At 40.4% G+C, this 20,656-nt stretch overlaps 1 protein-coding gene across 2 annotated transcripts; it reads left to right on the top strand.

Annotated features, from left to right (window-relative positions):
* Positions 1-767: 767 nt before the first annotated feature.
* Positions 768-9,407, top strand: LOC139557133 (ERBB receptor feedback inhibitor 1-like). Of its 2 annotated transcripts, none has more exons than XM_071371535.1 (4): positions 768-1,090; positions 3,874-4,078; positions 4,631-4,719; positions 5,938-9,407. In XM_071371535.1, exons 2-4 carry the CDS (start codon positions 3,987-3,989, stop codon positions 7,080-7,082), a joined length of 1,326 nt encoding a protein of 441 aa, XP_071227636.1. In that variant the 5' UTR covers positions 768-1,090; positions 3,874-3,986; the 3' UTR covers positions 7,083-9,407. The 2 variants fall into 2 exon arrangements, with proteins under 2 accessions (XP_071227636.1, XP_071227635.1); XM_071371534.1 differs by lacking the exon at positions 768-1,090 and adding an exon at positions 1,151-3,489.
* The last annotated feature ends 11,249 nt before the right edge of the window (positions 9,408-20,656 follow it).

Raw genomic sequence — 20,656 nt, 5'->3', positions numbered from 1 at the left:
GCAACATTTTCTTTAAAAAACAATTAAAACAACACCTCACAACACAACTCCTCTCCACGTCTGACCTAGTAAACCTAGATAAGGCATATGTATAGGTACAGTGCCTTCAGAAAGTATTCATACCCTTTGACTTATTCCACATTTTGTTGTGTTACAGTCTGAATTCAAAATGGATTAAATGTATGTTTTTTCCCCTCACCCATCTACACACAATACACCATAATGACAAAGTGAAAACATGTTTTTAGAAAAATGTGCAACTGTATTGTGACTAAAATACAGAAATACTTAATTTACATAATTTTGCCAATTTCTTTCAAATGAAGCAGCACCCTCAGCACCCCTACTTCGAGAATGCTGCCTTTGGCGTTGGCTAATTGGGTTCCCAATCAAATCTAAATCTGGACCTCATGCGGTGGTAAACAAAGTTGGTGAATGGTGATAGTATCTACAGTCAGCAACACCTCGTCCCCCACTGACAGAAATAAATGTTAATATAAATTGGTATAATCGAAAACTACTTCTTAAACTGTAGCCTAATTACTCTGGAACTGTTTAACACGTCAGTGTTATTAACATGTCATGTCCAGTTGACCAGTATTTACTGTACTGTCCTCACCAGATAATCGAACCTCTCCTGTTGGGTTTAAATGTTTGTTCCAAGAATCCCCGCCCTCCTTTGCTATGCTGGTGTAAGAAGTGTCCAATTGGTGTCAGAAGTCGGACAGGTTACTATGTCAGAGTATTCTGGGTGGTAGCCTGTCTTTACACCTCGGAACAGTGCTGTATTGGAGATAGTTCAAAGAGAGAGGATAGATAACGTTACAAGTAACTGGAAATAAGAACTGGTCACTTTAAGAGCAAGGCACGGGTGGAGCAAATGTTCAAGCGTTGACCCATGCTTATAAAAAGATAGAGAAACCGCGTTTCTGTGAGCAAATTAATTTCCCGAGCGAATGTTGTCGGAAAAGATATAGCACGTGCAAGTTTTGTTGTCGTCAGCAGTCGGCCAATAACTGGATAGACCTGCTAGAAATCGAAGGAGCTACTATACTACGAAACCTCTACTACACAGCAGCCTACTTTGATGGTAAGTAGCCTACTAAATTCATTTACAATGACAGTATAGTAGCACAATATTACAATTAAATAGGCTGTTTTAACCTAGGAGCTACTATGTTAAAGCCTGCTGCGACTGGAATGAAAATATTGTGTCAATAACAGACACTAGCCTATTTGTGAATGAGAAGATTATTAGACCAACAGGCTTATTTAAAAAAAAGTTATATCTTAATATTATTGTCGGAAATAAGCGATTAAGCGTTTAATTGTAGCCTACTGTGTCGCCTACCATGTGTATCCTGTGCATATGACAAATAAACTTGACTTGAACACAGTAATGGAATAATGTAGAGGGCCTCTATTTGGGAAATGATTCGCACCTGAGTCACCGGTCAGCTGGGAGAGTCTGCCGGACAGGGTGTGTTTTCTGTTTGTGCTTCTTTGCCTGTTGCACAGGTAGAGCAGGTATAGTTGCCCGGTTTGGGAACATTTGACAGTGACAAAATAATTGTATTTCATCACATATACGTTTGACAGAAATGCATAATAAGAATGTTGCTATTGACCTGTAATACGCCATGATAATAATAAGCCTATTATATTAGGCTAGGCCAGGCCAAATATAATATTATAGTGCCATATTCTGGTTATGTTTAAATATATATTTGTGTCTTTATTACCTTGATTTTTCTTTTCTTTGCTCTTTTGCCACGTTATAAAACAAATCACAATAATGTAGGCCTAATTGCAATATGGGCTCTATGAAAAGAGAAAATAGTATGAAGTAGTCTGATCAAATTGAGATAGGTGGTGTTATTCGTATTCAAGCCTAAAACTAAGTACTATCAGAAGTGAGTTACTCCGTCTTAAAATATAGTTTATATTGGTGTAATATTGCACAAGTTATCACCGTTCTTCACTTTTTTCTTTGCTGTCAACCTTAATTTGGGCAATAGTCCACAAATGGCTGAACGCCAGAGAAGCTTGATATGTGATGAATAGCATAATTTACACCTGTTTCAAGGGGTAAGAGTGAGAGGCCTATCAATGGTGTAATGTTTACAACCCCCCCCCCCTTATCATACAGCCCCTGATAAACGATAAACACATATCTCTTCTAATGGGCTTAGTGCTAACTGTGTTTTAGGTTAGTTTCCTCTTCCTCAAACGGATCTCTAGATGCCAATGGCGGGTCATAATCTCACCAGGAATCTCTCTCTCTCACACACCTCTGCCATCCCTGGATGTTTCCATGGCATGTCTCTGGCCTGACCTCATGGGAGAGTTCGTTGGGATTCGCAGGCCTCTCTCCGCACAGCCAAAACACAAAGGGCCATTCATGGCCCAGAGTGGCCCCATTCATGACCACTGAGTTATTTGCCGGTAGAATTCCTTATTGTTTGGTTTCTTGCATCTCTGAGCTCTCTCTTGACATAAATTACGCAGAAGGTTGTTTCTTGTACTTGAAGGTACATAAATGTTATGTCTTGTCTAGAGAGCGTTCCATGGATGGTATATGCATAAGCTTCCCACACCACACGTTAACCAACTTTTCACCATTACAGTTATAGTTCAAATCCCATTTTGTCACACTGACACTTGTTTACATAAAGAGCAGCTTTTCGCAAGACCATGACCCGTTCGTGGCGCAAGGAAAGGGCCCAGGTTGTTGTGTAGCATGTGGTGACACTTTGTCCAGTCTTCCTCCCCAGTGGACTTGTCATTATCGATATTGTTGTTGTCAGCTGTCAGTGTTTTGAACTTGGAATTTAACCTTTTTTCCTGGGTAGTATGAAGACTATGTTCAAAGAAAAAAGTTGACAAGAACACCTGGCTGTACAGCTCTGAAAAAAACATGTTGATCTCTGTGGTATCGGAGACAATCACTTTTTTCATATGACATATGGAAAGTACTTGAACTGTTTGCCAGTGGCGCTCTCCTCCTAACTAAGTAGGTCTTTACTGTGTGTGTGTGTGCGTGTGTACGTTTGTGTGCACGCTTGTATGTAAATGTGTGAGGAACTTTTCGCACATTCGGTGAGTGTTGGCGCACTGTCACACTGGGAGTGTTTGTCATTCCAGCGTCACAGGAGCTTGTTGCACAATGGCCTCTGTTGAAAGGGCTCTGTTGTGGCCCCTTGGTGTGGGCCTACGCTGCAGCGCTGCAATAAGAATGACTACAGAGTACAGAGAGCAGAGCACAGCCTCACAGGCCTGGGAGGGGAAGAAGGAGTGGAGAAAGTGCTTAGGCCTGCCCACTGTTGACCCAGAGGTTGTGCAATGCAACTCCATGCCTCAGTCAGACTCAGTCAGGCTCTTTGAGCTGGATCTACAAAGGAGAGACACACATGACAGGCTTAGCTCAGTAAAGCAAGGCAAAGCAACCGCTGGTACAAGGAGTGTAGTGGTCAGGTTATGGTTAAAGGGGTAAGAGGTTATGATTACATTTTATTGGTAATTTATTTGGTGTTTTCAGAGAAATTATGTTGTCAAATGGAAAGTACATAGTTTAATAATTACTTTTATGTTGACTGGATTTATTATAACAAGGCCCACTATGTATTTAGTACCAGGTAGCTTACCTGTTGTGTACAAGGCAAAAATACCAGGCAAACGGAAGCTGAAACAGGCCTGTGAAATAAATGGTTAGCAAAATGGTTAGCAACATAGTTGATGAACACTTGAATGTTTGCTTATTTCTTCTCACTATCTTTCTCTTACCCTCTCTCTTTTCCTCTCTCTGTTTCTTTCCCTCTCTCGTGCCCTTTCTGTCTCTCGTTCGTTCTCTCTCGCTCTCACTCTCTTATTCAGGTATGCCAGCACCTAACAAGGAGACAGGATGACAACTACTGGTTGGCTGGACTGCAGTAAGCAGATGGACAGTGTCTCTGTGAGGACTGGGTGCTCTATGGATCTACATCTACATGTCTGTTAGGAGCAGCCTGCCTTCCCCCAGTCTCTGTCACAGCATGGCCCGAAACAAGGCATACTGGGGACAGCCACATGGCACAAACAGGTGAGTGGGTAACACTTTACAATAAGGTACACTTTAAGGAATTATTAGTAGTTGATAAACATTTCATTATTAAAACAATGTAACATGTAGTTCAGAAATACTTGATAATCAGTTGTAACTTCATTGTATTCACAGGAATGTCCCTGTATTGATGTGTAATATTGTTATTGTTGCAATAAAAACAAAAAAAAACAAAAAATCATTCATTCAAATTGTGTGATCGATATTGTTATATTGATGCTTGTCAAATATTGACACACATAGTATGGTTATTGCACAAAGTGAGAATGGGTTTAGTGCAATCATGTTACTGAAGGACGAATCCTAACTCGCGCCCAACTCTCACAAAAATCCTGCATTGACTTCTCTTTGAGTTCATTTGAATTACGTGCAGTTGTCTAAAGTTAGAATTCGGACTCAAGCTTAATGCATACATAATGCATGACATTACAGCCACAATGACAAGTGTAGGACCAGTCTACATACTGTATCTACTATCTACATGGCCAAGTGTTCAATTCAAGCATTCTTCTGTGTGTCATTGTGTTTCAGCCTGTGCTTTAGCCTGGATGCTGACGACGCAATGGAACACAACTTGAGAGAGCATCACCAACACCACACAGTGTCCCAGGCCTTTGACAGTGAGTGAAATACTTTTGCGGCAGATATTTGCAATATTTTTGCACTAGCAAAAACAATTCAATTCAACCAGTCTGAGGCTGTGTTTACACAAGCATCCCAATTCTGATATTTTTCCACCAATCAGATCAGCTATTTTGCCAATAATTGGGCAAAAGATCAGAATTGGGCTGCGTGTGTAAACGCACATTTCCCCAGTGTCTTTGTTTACAAAGTACTTCCTACTGTGGACATGCCATGTGTCTTATTTAGAAAATGTGACCCTTCCACTTGTGGCAGTGTCTACCTAGGATTGTTTCTGATCCAAAGCTGTTCTGTTGTGTTGTTCGACAAATGGAATTTTAATTTTATTTGCCACTGCGTTAATACTGGATTGTAGATTTGATTGAGCCTAGAGTTGAATTGAGGCTGATCAGACCTAGATTGAAATAGTAGTTTGTTTTCTTGAGCTTTGCCAAGCATAATGGCAACAATGGAATAGTCCCAAAAGCGGAAATGTAGGAGGGGTTTGGTTCCATTATGCCAGGTCAGCTAAAAGCTAAATCAAGTTCACCTAAAGTATTTGAAAGAAAATAAATACTGCTTGGACCCAGGTCTGCTGTAGTCTACACTGGGCTCGGGGATGGGAGAGAGGGAGGGCTGGGGCAGAGAGAAAGGAAGAAGGCTATCTCTCGCTGTCTGGTCACTGGCTGTCCCTGAGCTCTGTGGCGGAATCAGAATCGGATGTTTTCATTGGAGGATGTTGTTCAGGAAGCTCCAGAAGGTTATGGGAAGCTTCTTGAAGATTGTCACTTGCGTCGCTGATAAATTATTCGTCAACTAATCTGGGTGTTGTTGTGGCTGATGTTTTACAGAGAGCAGAGCTTCCTCTCAGAAAGTGGTCTGTCTGTGGAGGACACTCCTTCCTTGTGATGGAAATTGATGCTCTTTGTATCATTTATATGTAGTGGTTGTGTATTGTACACTATTGTTGAATAAATTTGGCTCAAATCTGTTGTTTTGTGGGAGGAGATAAGAGTGAAGATAATATAATCCTAAGGCTAAAATGTTTCTGTTTTCTATTTTCCATGTTCAATAAATTAATGTTTCTCCTTTGCTCATTCTCTTTTAATTTGACTGTAAATTGTGAGTATTAAAAACATCAGATTCATTCTGTATAGCAAATATGACTCTATCATTCAAGTTATGTTGAATGTTCTCTCTATTTGCTGTCTTTACAGACAAGATGCCCCAGCCCCACCATCCACTGTACTCTAGCAGCCATCCCTTGACCTCTCACTCCACTATGCCCCGCCCTCCTGAGGGGGACCAGGTGGTCCCCTCCTTCCAGAGACTATCAGTTTACGAGCAGGGTCCGTCCTGCGGCCCCAAGCCCCTGCCCCCTCTCCCTGACCCAGAGGATAACTCCTCAGATGAGGCGGCGGACAGCGAGGTGGAATTCTTCATCGACGAGAGGCAGCACCTACTCCCCCAGCGCTGCTCCACGAAGGCCCTGGCCCTCCACTATGGAGCCACTGGACGACGCAGCTTCAGGGGCTGTGGCCAGGTCAACTATGCCTACCTTGAGGGGCCCCCCGGGGCTAGCGGCTCGGCTAATGGTGGAGCCCAAAGTGGAACCCAGGAGCAGCAGGCCCAGTTTGGGGGACAGAGAGGGCCAGGGGCCGTGGTGGTAGCGGCGAGGGACATCTCTAGCAAGCAACCCGATCGGCCCCAATGGTCCAAGCTGCGGCGCTCCCACTCGGGCCCTGCAAGCTCCTTCAAGCCCTCTGGCCTGCGCCAGTCATGCCACCTTCACCACCACCACCATGGCAGCTACAGGGGCCACCCCCAGCTGGACAAGCCTGAAGTTCCTCCCCGCATCCCCATCCCCCCACGCCCCTCCAAGACTGCCAACTGCCACCGTTGGTCTGTCACCGAGGACCAAGACAAGCCTCCCAAAGTCCCTCCCAGGGAACCGATAGCGCCCCCTTGTGGCTCCTGTTGCACCCCTAGTCCCAAGAGCCTCCCTATATACGTGAATGGGGTGATGCCCCCTACGCAGAGTTTCGCCCCCAACCCCAAATATGTCAGCAAGGTCCTCCAGAGGCCACAAAAGCAGCATAGGGAGGGGACCACTGGGCCCTTGGTGGGCCCACGCTCCCCCTGTATCGTGCCCATCATGGAGGATGGGAGGAAAGCCAGCGCCACGCACTATTTCCTCCTACCCCGGCGGCCATCCTACATGGACAGGTTAGAAAGGTTCTTGAGGGAGAAGGAGGCAGACGGTGTCCAGCAACACTCCCAGCTCAGGGTGGGGTTGCCAGAACAGGCAGAAACCCCCTGTCATCATATAGAGCTTCAGCATTGCGGGAAGCTTGAAGACTGAACCCCCACACACTAATGTGCATCTTTAATTGCACCCTATTCCCTATATAGTAGAAATAGGGTGCCATTTCGGGACGAACCCTTAGTCATTCAGTCTATGGTGCTACAACTAAAACTTTTGCCACCTCAGTTGATGCATCAAACAGAATTTTTGCAAAGATAAACCATAGATGTCTGGAGGCTTCAAGTGTCCGATCTGTACTGTCACTGCATCCAAACAGAAAACAGTGTAATGGATTGGTATAAGTTGGTCTTTGTGGTGCTCTGTGAGTAGTGCTTTGTTAAATGGTATGGGTTAACTGAAGACATGCAAGTGAAACATTTGTTGTACATTATTTTGCTGTTGAAAGACCAATCTGTTGAGGGATTCGAAGATTTGAAGGTATCGGTTTAGTGTTAAACTAATCGATCTAGGTCTAGTTGGCTCCTACTGTTCATGGTTATGTGTCAACTAATGGAAAATGTTCTACTCAATGTGGGGAAAGGTATATTTATAATATTCCAAGTCTAGGGAGTATGTACCCACTAATTATCTGTTCACAAAAAAATATGTATAGAAATCGTCCCTTTTCAGCCAGAGTCGTATTAACTAGTCACCAAATGGAAGAAAACCGACTGAAACAGGGAGGGACTACCTGAACTTGTCCAATAAGAAACGTTCATTTTCATTTTCTGTTGGTAAACGCTTTGCTAGTGTGTGCACTGATGAATATGACCCAGTATGACCAGAGTTGGACGTCACAAAGATTTCCCCCCTAGTAGGCATCCTATTGGATTACCTGACACAGATTTTTACAGTGGATGGCGTTGACTCAGACATTTTATATTTTATTCATTTAACAGATGCTCTTATCCAGAGCAACGTATAGATACATCTTAAGATAGCTATGTGGGACAACCACTTATCCCAGTAAGTAAATGTTTCCTAAACAAAGTAGCTAGTCAGCAAAGTCAGAACTAGTAAGAGGGGAAAAGGTCAAGTGCGAATGTTAGTTCACGAAAGGCATTTTTTGGGGGTGGCTGTAGACTGTTGTTTTATTGGCCTTTGCTGTACATCAAAGTTACCCCACAATCTATGTGATTACATTAAAAGGCCCAATGCAGCCGTTTTTATACCAATATCAAATCATTTCTGGGTAACAATTAAGTACCTCACTGTGATAGATTTCCATTTAAATGGGCAAAAATTGCTTCTTAGCGAAAAACTATTTCTCAAGCAAGAATTTAGCTAAGGCTGTCTGAATGGGGAGGGGAAAATCGAAAACTAGCTGTTATTGGCAGAGAGGTTTGGAACTCTTTCGGAAAGCTGAAACCCACTGGGTACTGACATCAGTTCAATGTCTAGTTTTGATTTACATTTTGTTGAGTTGTCAACTAATGTGAATTCAACGTGAAATCAACTAAACATTTCACTGTGTCATGGGTTTAGGTTAAAAGGTGGGTAAAAAAGAAAGAAATTCCTTTACATTGATGACTTTAAAAGTTTTTTAAGTTGATTCAACGTCATCACATTGAATTTTTTACAAATAACTTTGATTCAACAAGTTTTTGCCCAGTGGGAACTCCCAGCCATGCAAACCTGCTGATTAGAAGGTCCTGTGTAGATTGTATTTTCAACCAGCAACTATCAGGAAAGAACACTGATCACATTTGATTTACTTTTACAGTGTTAGTTTCATCAGCTGTTGTACAATACGATATAAAACACAGGAAAAACACAGGGCCTTTAACAATGAATGGAGATTGGGTCGCTCCTCCATTTCGAACAGCTGGTCTGTTTTCAAGTATTACACAAAGTGGATGTTGTGGATTTTCTGGTTCTATAAATAAGTCTCTCTCTCATAATTGTATCTACTTTTTTCATTTAACATTATTTATATTATCATAATTTGGCCAAGTTTAACTCTTGATTTCACCTCACAGTATTTTCTTTGTAAATGTATTTGAAAAGTGCCTATATTAATGGGAGATAGAATGAGGGTGTGTTAGTTGTATTGGCTACTCTTCCCTATACACTGATTTCCTGCCCAATGATAACCAGGTAAATACTATGGATTTATATCTGTACTTAAATTGTTATGAGTTGGTAGTGCTACTTAATATGATCAATGCAATTAACATGGAATATAATTCATTCTAGTATTTTTATGCACTGTATGTATGGTGACTTTGTAGTTTCTACAATTGTGTATTGCAGCATACATTTATTTCAAGGGATAGAGCATGAGATTGATAACCTTTTAGATTAGCCAATTTCATGACTCCAATTACCAAACTATATTATTTCAAATGGATATGGGGTATTTACCCCAGGGGGGGGGGGGGGGGGGGATATGGAGGTGCTGTAAACGAGAGTGTTACCTTTCATTCTGAAGTTCGGAAAACTGTTTACATGATATGATACTTGTTACATCAACAGACGTTGAAGTTTGTCCCATAGCAGACATGGTTAGATTCTGCTTTAAAAAGTGTTGTCATTTCATGGGTAGTTCTCTACAGTATTTAAAAGTGCTTGTGTTGGACAAAAATGTTGAATGATGTATTCTTAATCTATTTAAATAAATATCTTATTTATAATTTTTTTTTGTGCGTTTCATTTTCAGGCTATCATATGGTATTCAATACAATAATGCTTTATGGTAAATTAGGCAATTAACCCATTAAAATCATCATCATAACATGCACAGTGGTTAACCCGATACATACACAGATATTTACTACAAACACATTTTGCTAACATTTGTACTATCGTAATGGTTCAACTTACCAGTGTTGAACATTGCTCAACAAATGGATTGTCACAGGACACTCTTTTCAATCTATACTTTTTATTAGTTTCAGTATGAGCTGAAACAGGAACGAGAATATTTTATCACGGCCAGTGGTGGAAAAAGTACTAAATTGTCAGACTTGAGTAAAAGTAAAGATACCGTAATAAAAAATAACTCAATTAAAAGTGTAAGTCACCCAGTAAAATACTACTTGAGTAAAAGTCTAAAAGTATTTGGTTTTAAATATACTTAAGTATCAAAAGTAAATGTAATTGCAAAAATATACTTAAGTATCAAAAGTAAAAGTATAAATCATTTCAAATTGCTTTCATTAAGCAAATCAGATGGCACAATTTATTTTTTATTCACGGATAGCCAGGGGCACACTCCAACACAGTAGGCAGTATGAATGACCAGGGATGTTCTCTTGATTCTTGTGAATTTGAAAAAATGTTTGTCCTGCTGAGCATTCAAAATGTAAAGAGTACTTTTGGGTGTCAGGGAAAATGTATGGAGTAAAAAGTACATTATTTTCTTTAGGAATGTAGTGAAGTAAAAGTAGTCAAAAATATAAATAGTAAAGTACAGGTACTCCCAAAAACAACTTAAGTAGTACTTTAAAGTACTTTTACTTAAGTGCTTTACACCACTGATCATGGCACTAAACGAAACAGAGACACCATTGTCCAAAAAAGAGACAGAGTGTTACATTTTTGTGTTGATGTATCAACACGACTAGTTCTCATCGGGTTATCATTATTTAGTGTAAGAACACATCTCCTATCGTTGTTGTTATTACTAGCTGTAGCCTAATCTGGCTAAGTCAAGTGATAGTGAATATTATGAAAGTGTGTTTTGTAAGAGAGCATCACTTCCTTTTGGCACTAAGGCAACTAGCCATACAAAATGTCAAGGTAGATATCAGGTTTCAAAAAACAAATAAAGCAACACCTCATGGCACAACGCCTCTCCCCCATGTGACCTACTTGTTGTGTGTACTGACATGTATGTGTAACTGATAGATGTACACACACGCACACTACATGTTAATGTTTTTAAATGTATGTAAATGGTAAAGTCTTTTGTCTGTTATGTCTTTTTCGTGATGTGTCGGACCCCAGTAAGACTAGCTGTCGCCATTGGCATCAGCTAATAGGGATCCGGAAAAAAAAGAAAAAAAAGTTGCAGTAGGTTACACACAATCCGTAATATAGGTCATCCATAATCCATACTATAATCCATTCCAACCTAAAGGTTCTACTGTTTTATCAAGAGTTACTACAACTTCTAAACATGTGCAGTTCAACAACATGAGACATAACAAAAACATATTACGCTAACTGCACTTGATCCCTGCTATTTAACAGGCTACAGGCTACAGTTCCCTTACAGGAAAAAGCAGGGTTGAGGGGTCAAGTTGTTTTAAATTCTGTCCACATCAAGGTCTTAGGCACCATCTAGTGGACAATAGTTTGCAGTGACATCCATAGAAAAATGATCTAGTTAGATTATATTTCTATGGTGACAATTCTGTGATGCTACTGAGGTGGCGCATGTACACGGACGTCTCTGGATTCCCCCTAGTGTACATTTCTGAAAAGGCAAGTAAAGTGACTTTGGAACGTCATTAAAAACCTTTGTTGTGTTCCATACACCAAACTCGGAGCAAGCCAATCTTGAAACAAGGGAGATACCTAATCAGTTGTACAACTGAAATGTGTCTTCTGCATTTAACCCAATCCCTCTGAATCAGAGAGGTGTGGGGGGCTGCCATAAACAACATCCACAGCACCCAGGGAACAGTGGGTTAACCACTTTGCTCAGGTGCAGAACAAAATATTTATATTTTGTCAGCTCAGGGATTTGATCCTGCAACCTTTTGGATACTGGCCCAACGATCTAAGCACTAGTTTTACCAGCAAGCTAAAGACATTGAGTAAAAAGACTGCAAATAAGGAGAAATTTACCCTCCGGGGCGACTGAACTTCCTCCTGATTTAGCCTCAGTTTCAATTATCCTTAGCAGGAAATGCGACTGAGAATGAGATTTGGATTTTGTAGGCGTGCTTTGATGTGGGGTGTCTCTTGTATGTGTGTTCGAATGTGGAAATCGTTTGTACTTTCACCCTACCAAAACAGTACACAGTTACAGTCACTCACCCTTCTAGATAACTTGAAACATTCTAACCAGGTCTTGTATCTGGAAGAAGCCTAGACTATCTAGCAAGCTAGCTTGCCAACTTCTTTCACCATTTAGCTTCAGTCAGCTGGTGTGCGACCTTGGCAAAGTTGGATTGACTTTGGATAGCCTATCTATGGGGCTTGTTTGGGACAGTCAAAAAATTACACAATGTAAATGGGAAAATATTTTCATGTTGCACACCTTTTAGTTGTCTTATTAAATGCTTTCAATATTTGTATATTCATTTCTATAATATAGTTGGTTTGAGCCATGTATGGGGTGGCAGGTAGCCTAGTGGTTACAGCATTGGGCCAGTAACTGAAAGGTTGCTGGATCGAATCCCTGAGCTGGCAAGGTAAAAATCTGTTGTTCTGCTCCTGAAAATGGCAGTTAACCCACACTTCCCTGGTACGCTGTCATTGTAAATAAGAATTTGTTCTTAACTGACTTGTGTAGTTAAATAAAAATGTACATTTTGTAAGTTACTGATGGTCCCTAACTAGCCTCATAGGGATGTCAAACTGAATTGACCATGGGCATTATGATTATATCATGTGCAGCTGGGCTCCAAAGTGATAATCACTTGGGTGCTGCCAGCTGTGGGCAGAGTTGAAATAAACCCAACCCAAGGAAAACTGTTATGTGACACAGATTGACGAGTGCCCATAGTCATTTGGAGGTGGTTGAAAAGAGTGAACAAGATCTATCTTGGTTTGGTGCATTTGGCACAATTGTACTGTGACTGTGGTCGGCATGGCAGATAGTTCAGATGGTAGCATTAGGGAAATTAATAATGATGATAAAGCCAGTGATGATCAGCTATTTACACCTTTCTTGTAAATAGGAGGAACAGGAGTAAGATAAATCGCAATGAGGGTGATGGAGGGATGAATGCTGCTGGGGAAACAATGAGTAGTGTTGAGAGTAGACCTGTAAAGCACAGATAAAGTTATGGTAGTGTTCCCAGAACCAGCAGGTAAGTACTTCCATCCTTTGCATTTGATTGACAAAGGCAATTAGGGTAGAGATTGGGGTGATTAAGGATGCCAAACCGATGGGTTACGGGAAGGTCCGGATCATTGCAAATAGTCAAATTCCGCAGGAGAAAGTTTTAAAATTGAACTCACTCAATGGGGGTTGAGTGAAATGTCACATTCCCGGTGCTATGTCTAAAAGGATTAATTGAGGAGGAGTAATTGCTGGGATGCCATTGGAAATAACCATGGAAGAAGTTAAGGCTTCCCTGAAAGGAGGATAGGTTATTGACGCGAAAAGCAAAAAGAGTCGAGTGGACATTACAACTGCATAGTTACAATTTGAGGGGAACCTGCCGAATAGGGTGCGGCTAGGATCACTACTCAGTTATCCGGTTAGAGAATATGTGCCGACTCCACTTCGGTGCTTTAAGTGCCAATGGATGAGGCATGTTGCTAATGGGTGCAAAGGTAAAATGAGATGTGCAAAGTGTGGTAGGGATCACGAGTATGGGAAATGTGGGCCTGATGCTAAAGTTAAATGTTGTAACTGTGACGGAGAACAGTGCAGAATATGGAGGATGTGAAGTACAACAGAAAGCCATGGAAGCGCAAAGGTACAAAATTACAAACAATGTACAGTATCGGAAAGTATTCAGACCCCTTGACTTTTTCCACATTTTGTTAAGTTACAGCCTTATTCTAAAATTGAGCAAATTATTTGTTTTACTCATCAATCTACACACAATACCCCATAATGACGAAGCGAAAACTGTTTTCTAAATTTTTTAAATTTGTGTAAATGTATAAAAAAAAAAAATATATATATATATATTATTTACATAGGTATTTAGACCCTTTGCAATGAGACTTGAAATTGAGCTCGGGTGCATCCTGTTTCCATTGATCATCCTTGAGATGTTTCTACAACTTAATTGGAGTCCACCTGTGGTAAATTCAGTTGATGGGACATGATTTGGAAAGGCACACACCTGTCTAAATAGGTTCCCACAGTTGACTGTACAAAAACCAAGCAATGTGGTCGAAGGAATTGTCTGTAGAGCTTGTTTGTGTCGTGGCACAGATCTGGGGAAGGGTACCAAAAAGATTCTGCAGCATTGAAGATCCCCAAGAACACAGTGGCCTCCATCATTCTTAAATGGAAAAAGTTTGAAACCACTAAGACTCTTCCTAGAGCTGGCCACTTGGACAAACTGAGCAATCGTGGGAGAAGGGCCTTGGTCAGGGAGGTGACCAATAACCCAATGGTCATTCTGACAGACCTCCAGAGTTCCTCTGTGGAGATGGGAGAACCTTTCAGAAGGACAACCATCTCTGCAGCACTCCACCAATCAGGCCTAAAAGGCACATGACAGCCCGCTTGAAGTTTGCCCAAAAGGACTCTCAGTGCATGAGAAACAAGATTCTCTGGTCTGATGAAACCAAGATTGAACTCTTTGACTGAATACCAAGCGTCACGTCTGGAGGAAACCTGGCACCATCCCTACGCAGCATCATGCTGTGGGGATGTTTTTCAGTGGCAGGGACTAGGAGACTAGTCAGTATCGAGAGAATGATGAACGGAGCAAAGTACATAGAGATCCTCGATGAAAACCTGCTCCAGAGCGCTTAGAACCGCAGACTGGGCGAAGGTTCACTTTTTAACCTGACAGAGCCTTGAGAGGATCTGCAGAGAAGAATGGGAGAAACTCCTCAAATACTGGTGTCCCAAGCTTGTAGCGTCATACCCAAAAGGACTCAAGGCTGTAATTGCTGCCAAAAGTGCTTCAACAAAGTACTGAGTAAAGGGTGTGAATACTTCTGTAAATGTCATATTTCAGTTTTACATTTTTTATTGATTTGTCATTATGGGGTATTGTGTGTAGATTGATGAGGAAAAATAATGATCAATGGAAACAGGATGCACCTGAGCTCAATTTCAAGTCTCATTGCAAAGGGTCTAAATTGCTATGTAAATTTCAAAAAATCTGTTTTCGCTTCGTCATTATGGGGGTATTGTGTGTAGATTGATGAGTAAAACAAATAATTTGCTCAATTTTAGAATAAGGCTAAAAAAAATAACAAACAATAACATTATAACAAAATGTGGAAAAAGTCAAGGGGTCTGAGTACTTCCCAAATGCACTATATAATAGCAGATAGAGCAGTGAAAAGTAATATTGTGGACATACAGGTGCGGTTGGGTAGAGGAGAAATTAAAACATTGATTCAGAAAAATGGGTTAGATTGCTGGCAGAGACAAGGAAATCTGCATGGTAGATAGTGTCATATCATGGGAACATAAAGGAGGAGGTTGTGTAGGATGAGATTAGGGCATACGGGATTGAATTCATATTTGAAATTGATAGGGCAACATGGTACTGGAATGTGTAATGGAGGTATGGAAGAGGAAACGGTTTAACATGTATTATTATTTTGTGAAATGTATGATGTAGAAATGGAGAGGCTTGACAGGATCAGAGAGGTTGGAATGGAATGGGGAGTGGGTGGTATTTTTGGTGAGGGTGATAGGAGTAGTGAGGTTTGTAGGAAATTATTTTATTTTATTAGAAATTCAGGGTTAGTTAAGATAATATAGTGGTATAGATCAATTGTGACCGGCCTCACACTCCAGTACAGTGGGTGGCGGTATATGCAGTTGGTTGCGATTCGCCAATAAAACTTGAAGAAACTGTTACGTACCCTTCATTCCGTGACATACCATTTTTTCCTAATTATCTTGCAAATCTTATCCTCAAAATGATCCTATTTACACGTAGTCAATTTTGACACTACAATAAATGTTTCTGACTCATCGATGCCACATAGACAGGTTGGTTGTTTAGTAACAAAACCAATGTATGCGCAACTATGGGTAAAAACAGACAGGGATGGCTTAGACTGTTGACAACATGTAAATATGATTTAGTCTCAATTTTGATTGAAACATAAATACGTTTGCAAAATGAGCACTTGCTGTCTCTCAAATAAATTGTTACAGTCGTTGGTTAGATAGCTAGCTATTTTAATCATATTAGCATAGACAAGAGTCATGACATCAATAAAAACACCTAAAAAACAAGAAATGGTATCAATAACAAGATTCAATGAGCTGAAACGAGCCACCTACGAGTCCCCACACGGCAGCTTCTTGTCATTTTTCCTAGCCATCTGACCATTCAGAATCATAACAACGCACGCCTTCTGGCCACGTCGATGCACGCAAATCATTTACATAATTTTCGTAACAATGTCAGCCAACCTGTCTGTCTATAGACCGTTTTCCGAAGTTGAAGTTGCTTATTATGTTCAGTTGCTCTTTGAAGTAGTACATTTCTTCTTCTTATACTTGACTAGGTAAACAAACTGAAAGGGTGCATACTGCCATCTGGATTGTGTTTTCTGAACACGTATAAAGCTACTTGTTGATTTACTGCCACCTGCAGTTATGGAATATTTGCTCAGGAGTATAATTAATTGACTTGCCTAGTTAAATAAATGTTAAAAAATAAAAACATCTCTCCTTATGACCTGGATGGAATTATGTGATCCTTCCTTAACCCATAGAAAGTCCACCATCCACTTGACTACTGAAAAAAGTCTAAAACAAGCTTTGGTGCACTAGAGCTGTCATAAACCTTTGTAATCTCCATATGAAATCTAATTTCAGCCTTATAGAAGCGTTGGTTGTTTAGCAACACAACGGGGTAAAACAAACATGGTTGGCTCAACTACACTGAACAAAAATATAAACGCAACATGCAACAATTTCAAAGATGTTACTGAGTTACAGTTCACATAAGGAAATCAGTTAAGGCCCTAATCAATGGAGTGCAGATATGCATCTGATGGTCACAGATACCAGTCAGTATCTGGTGTGTCCACCATTTGCCTCATGCAGTGCGGCATCTCCTTTGCATAGAGTTGATCAGGCTGTTGATTGTGGCCTGTGGAATGTTGTCCCACTCCTCTTCAATGGCTGTGCGAAGTTGCTGGATATTGGCGGGAACTGGAACATTGTTCTACGCGTCGATCTAGAGTAACCCAAACTTGCTCAAGAGGTGTCATGTCTGGTGGGAATGCAGACAATGAAAGAGAACTGGGACATTTCAGCTTCCAGGAATTGTGTACAGATCCTTGCGACATGGGGCCATGCATGATGGCGGCAGATGAATGGCAAAGCAATGGGCCTCAGGATCTCGTCACGGTATCTCTGTGCATTCAAATGGCCATCAATAAAATGGAATTATGTTCCTTGTGCCTGCCTATACCATAGCCCCACGGCCACCATTGGGAACTCTGTTCACATCAGCAAACTACTCGCCCACACAATGCCATACACGTGGTCTGCGGTTGTGAGGCCGGTTGGACGTATTGCCAAATTCTCTAAAATGACGAAGGCGGCTTATGGGAAAGAAATGAACATTAAATTCTCTAGCAACAGCTCTGGTGGACATTCCTGCAGTCAACATGGCAATTGCAAGCTCCCTCAAAACTTGAGACATCTGTGGCATTGTGTTGTGGGGCAAAAATGCAAATTTTAGAGGGGCCTTTTATTGTCCCCAGCACAAGCCGCACCTGTGTAATGATCATGCTGTTTAATCAGCTTATTGATATGCCACACCTGTTATGTGGTTACCATAGCAACACCCACCCGTAGCATGCGCTCCAGCAGGTATATTTCACTGGCCATTCGCAAAGCCAACACTTACTTTGGCCACCTTTCCTTCCAGTTCTCTGCTGCCAATGACTGGAACAAATTGCAAAAATCACCTAAGCTGGAGTCTTATATCTCCCTCTCTAGTTTTAAGTATCAGCTGTCAGAGCAGCTTACCGATCACTGTACCTGTACACAGCCAATCTGTAAATAGCACACCCAACTACATCATCCCCATATTGTTATTTATCCTCTTGCTCTTTTGCACCCCAGTATCTCTACTTGCACATTATGATCTGCACATCTATCACTTCAGTGTTAATGCTAAATTGTAATTATTTCGCCTCTATGGCCTATTTATTGCCTTACCTCCCTACTCTTCTACATTTGCACACACTACATAGATTTTTCTATTGTGTTATTGACTGTACGTTTGTTTATGTGTAACTGTGTATCGTTGTTTTTGTCGCACTGCTTTGCTTTATCTTGACCAGGTCGCAGTTGTAAATGAGAACTTCTTCTCAACTGGCCTACCTGGTTAAATAAAGGTGAAATAAAAAATAAAAATATATTTTTAAATGTGGATAGATTATCTTGACAAATGAGAAATGCTCACTTACAGGGATGCAACAACATTTTCACACCAAATTTGAGAGAAAGAAGTTTATTTTTTATTTTTTGAAAAATTTCTGGATCTTTTATTTCAGCTCATGAAACATGGGACAAACACTTTACATGTTGCGTTTATAATTTTGTTCAGTGTACATCTGTCGGTACAAACTTTGAGAAATTATGATTTCATTCATTATTTTTTTGCACTCTCTCACCTAAAAAAAATAGCACTACACCAATGTTCACATTGCAGCTTCTTTTAAAATAAGAAAAGGGAAACCTAGTTAGTTTCTAGTAATCTCTCCTAGTTCAGTCTTTTTCTTCTGTGGATGTTATATGACGTTGGCAACCAACTTCAAGGTGCATTACTGCAACCAGCTGGACTGGAGTGTGGACCTTCTTCATCTTTCAATCACCACATGGGTATATGCTCCTAAAAACCAATGAGGAGATGGGAGAGGCAGGACTTGCAGTGCATCAAGCGTCTATTTAGCGCCTCCCTACGCAGATGCTTGTTGATGGGCGGGAGCAGTTTGGATGAAATTATTCAATAACGTGTGTACATTTATTTTTCAACGCTCGCGAACGTAACGAGGCCGGTGTGGCCAGCATGTAATTAGAAGCGCATGACGCTTTTGACGGCGCTGACCATTCCCGTCTGTTTTCTGGCATTCACAACTGTGCATACTAATTCCAGCGTGTACATGCTCGTTCGCGTTTCGTTTGTTCTATAAAAGATCCTTGCTTCAATCAAGCAGATGCTTTCAAATTGTGAACAGCAGATGGCAGTATAATATCAGAAATCGAAGTAGAAGCAACACGCCAGTTAAATGGATCTATCTGATGAATCTAAATATTCTTACATGATTTCCTCCTTTTTACCTCTTTCTTATGAAATTACTTATCTGAAACAAGTGGATATTTAAAATTATTGAAAGTTTAGATTGTATCATGCCCAACAAGTCTCAACAGCAATTGCATGCCATTTCAGATCACTAGTCATTAATAAAATGAGTCTGGAAAAAAATAATTTTTGTTTACATACTCTTTCACAGCTGAGAGATGAACAATGTCTCCGTTTTTCTCAAATCACGTATAAAATGATATTTGTCCTAATTAAAATGTATTGCTTTCACATTGAGTCCATGAAAAGATTTTCAGTAAGAAAGGTTCAAACCGCAAAGTAGCAATTGTTTGTAGCAGGTCAACCAAGTAAAAGGTAATGCCATCTTCCTTAAAATACGAGACATTGGCATAAACATTACCAATGCTTTGCAACCTTCCCAACTCTATATATACAAGTCAAGAGTTCCGGACTGCCATCAACACAAAAGATGAGCATCCTTTGCTTTGCACCTTGATAACTAACTGACATACTGTTCCAACAGTCCCAACTGTCATAATAGTCCAAAGCTGTTGCATTTATGATCAATATGTATCAAATACAACATTAAAATTGTTATAAGGATAATATCACAGTGGTTTTATGTTGTAACCATTTCTGTGTAGATTATGAATACATGACTTCACAGAGCCAGCAATCAATTTTGGTTTACATTTTTGGTAAGGAGAGTGACTGGTTAGTGTGTTTGTTTTGGGACAAGAAGATCAGGAGTTTGGTTCTATATGCACTGTCAACACCCCAAATTCACTTCAATATGATAGATGATCAATGCATGTGTAGCAGAGATGGATTTAGGTGTATGCCCTAATGCCTAAACTTTATCTCAGGTCTAGCATGGTCTTGAGCTGTCTGGATGACCCAGGTTCAAAACCCAGTCAGTCAAACTTGGGGACCTGTCTCGGATCACACAGGTAATGTGCCAATTTCCACAAAAGGAATTGATTGTGTGTCTGTTGTAATGTGCTTAACACCAGTGGTTGAAAAGTTCCCAATTGTCATACTTGAGTAAAAATAAAGATACCTTGATAGAAAATGACTCAAGTAAAAGTGAAAGTCACAAAGTAAAATACTATTTGAGTAAAAGTATAAAAATATTTGGTTTTAAATATATTTAAGTATCAAAAGTAAATGTAGTAGCTAAAATATACTTACGTATCAAAAGTAATAGTATAAATCCTTTCAAATTCCTTATATTAGGAAAACCAGACGGCACCATTTTCTTGTTTTTTAAATTAACGGATAGCCAGGGGAACGCTCCAACACTCAGACATCATTTACAAATGAAGCGTATGTTTATTGAGTCCGCCAGATCAGAGGCATTAGGGATGATCAGGGATGTTTTCTTGATAAGTGTGTGAATTGGACCATTTTCCTGTCCTGCTAGGCATAAAAAAGTAACAAGTACTTTTGGGTGTCAGGGAAAATGTATGGAGTAAAAGGTTTCTAATTTTCTTTAGGAATGTAGTGAAGTAAAAG

The sequence above is a fragment of the Salvelinus alpinus genome, chromosome 28 (genome assembly GCF_045679555.1).
Source record: "Salvelinus alpinus chromosome 28, SLU_Salpinus.1, whole genome shotgun sequence".
NCBI lineage: Eukaryota > Metazoa > Chordata > Actinopteri > Salmoniformes > Salmonidae > Salvelinus > Salvelinus alpinus.
This window is presented reverse-complemented; position numbering and strand designations above follow the sequence as displayed.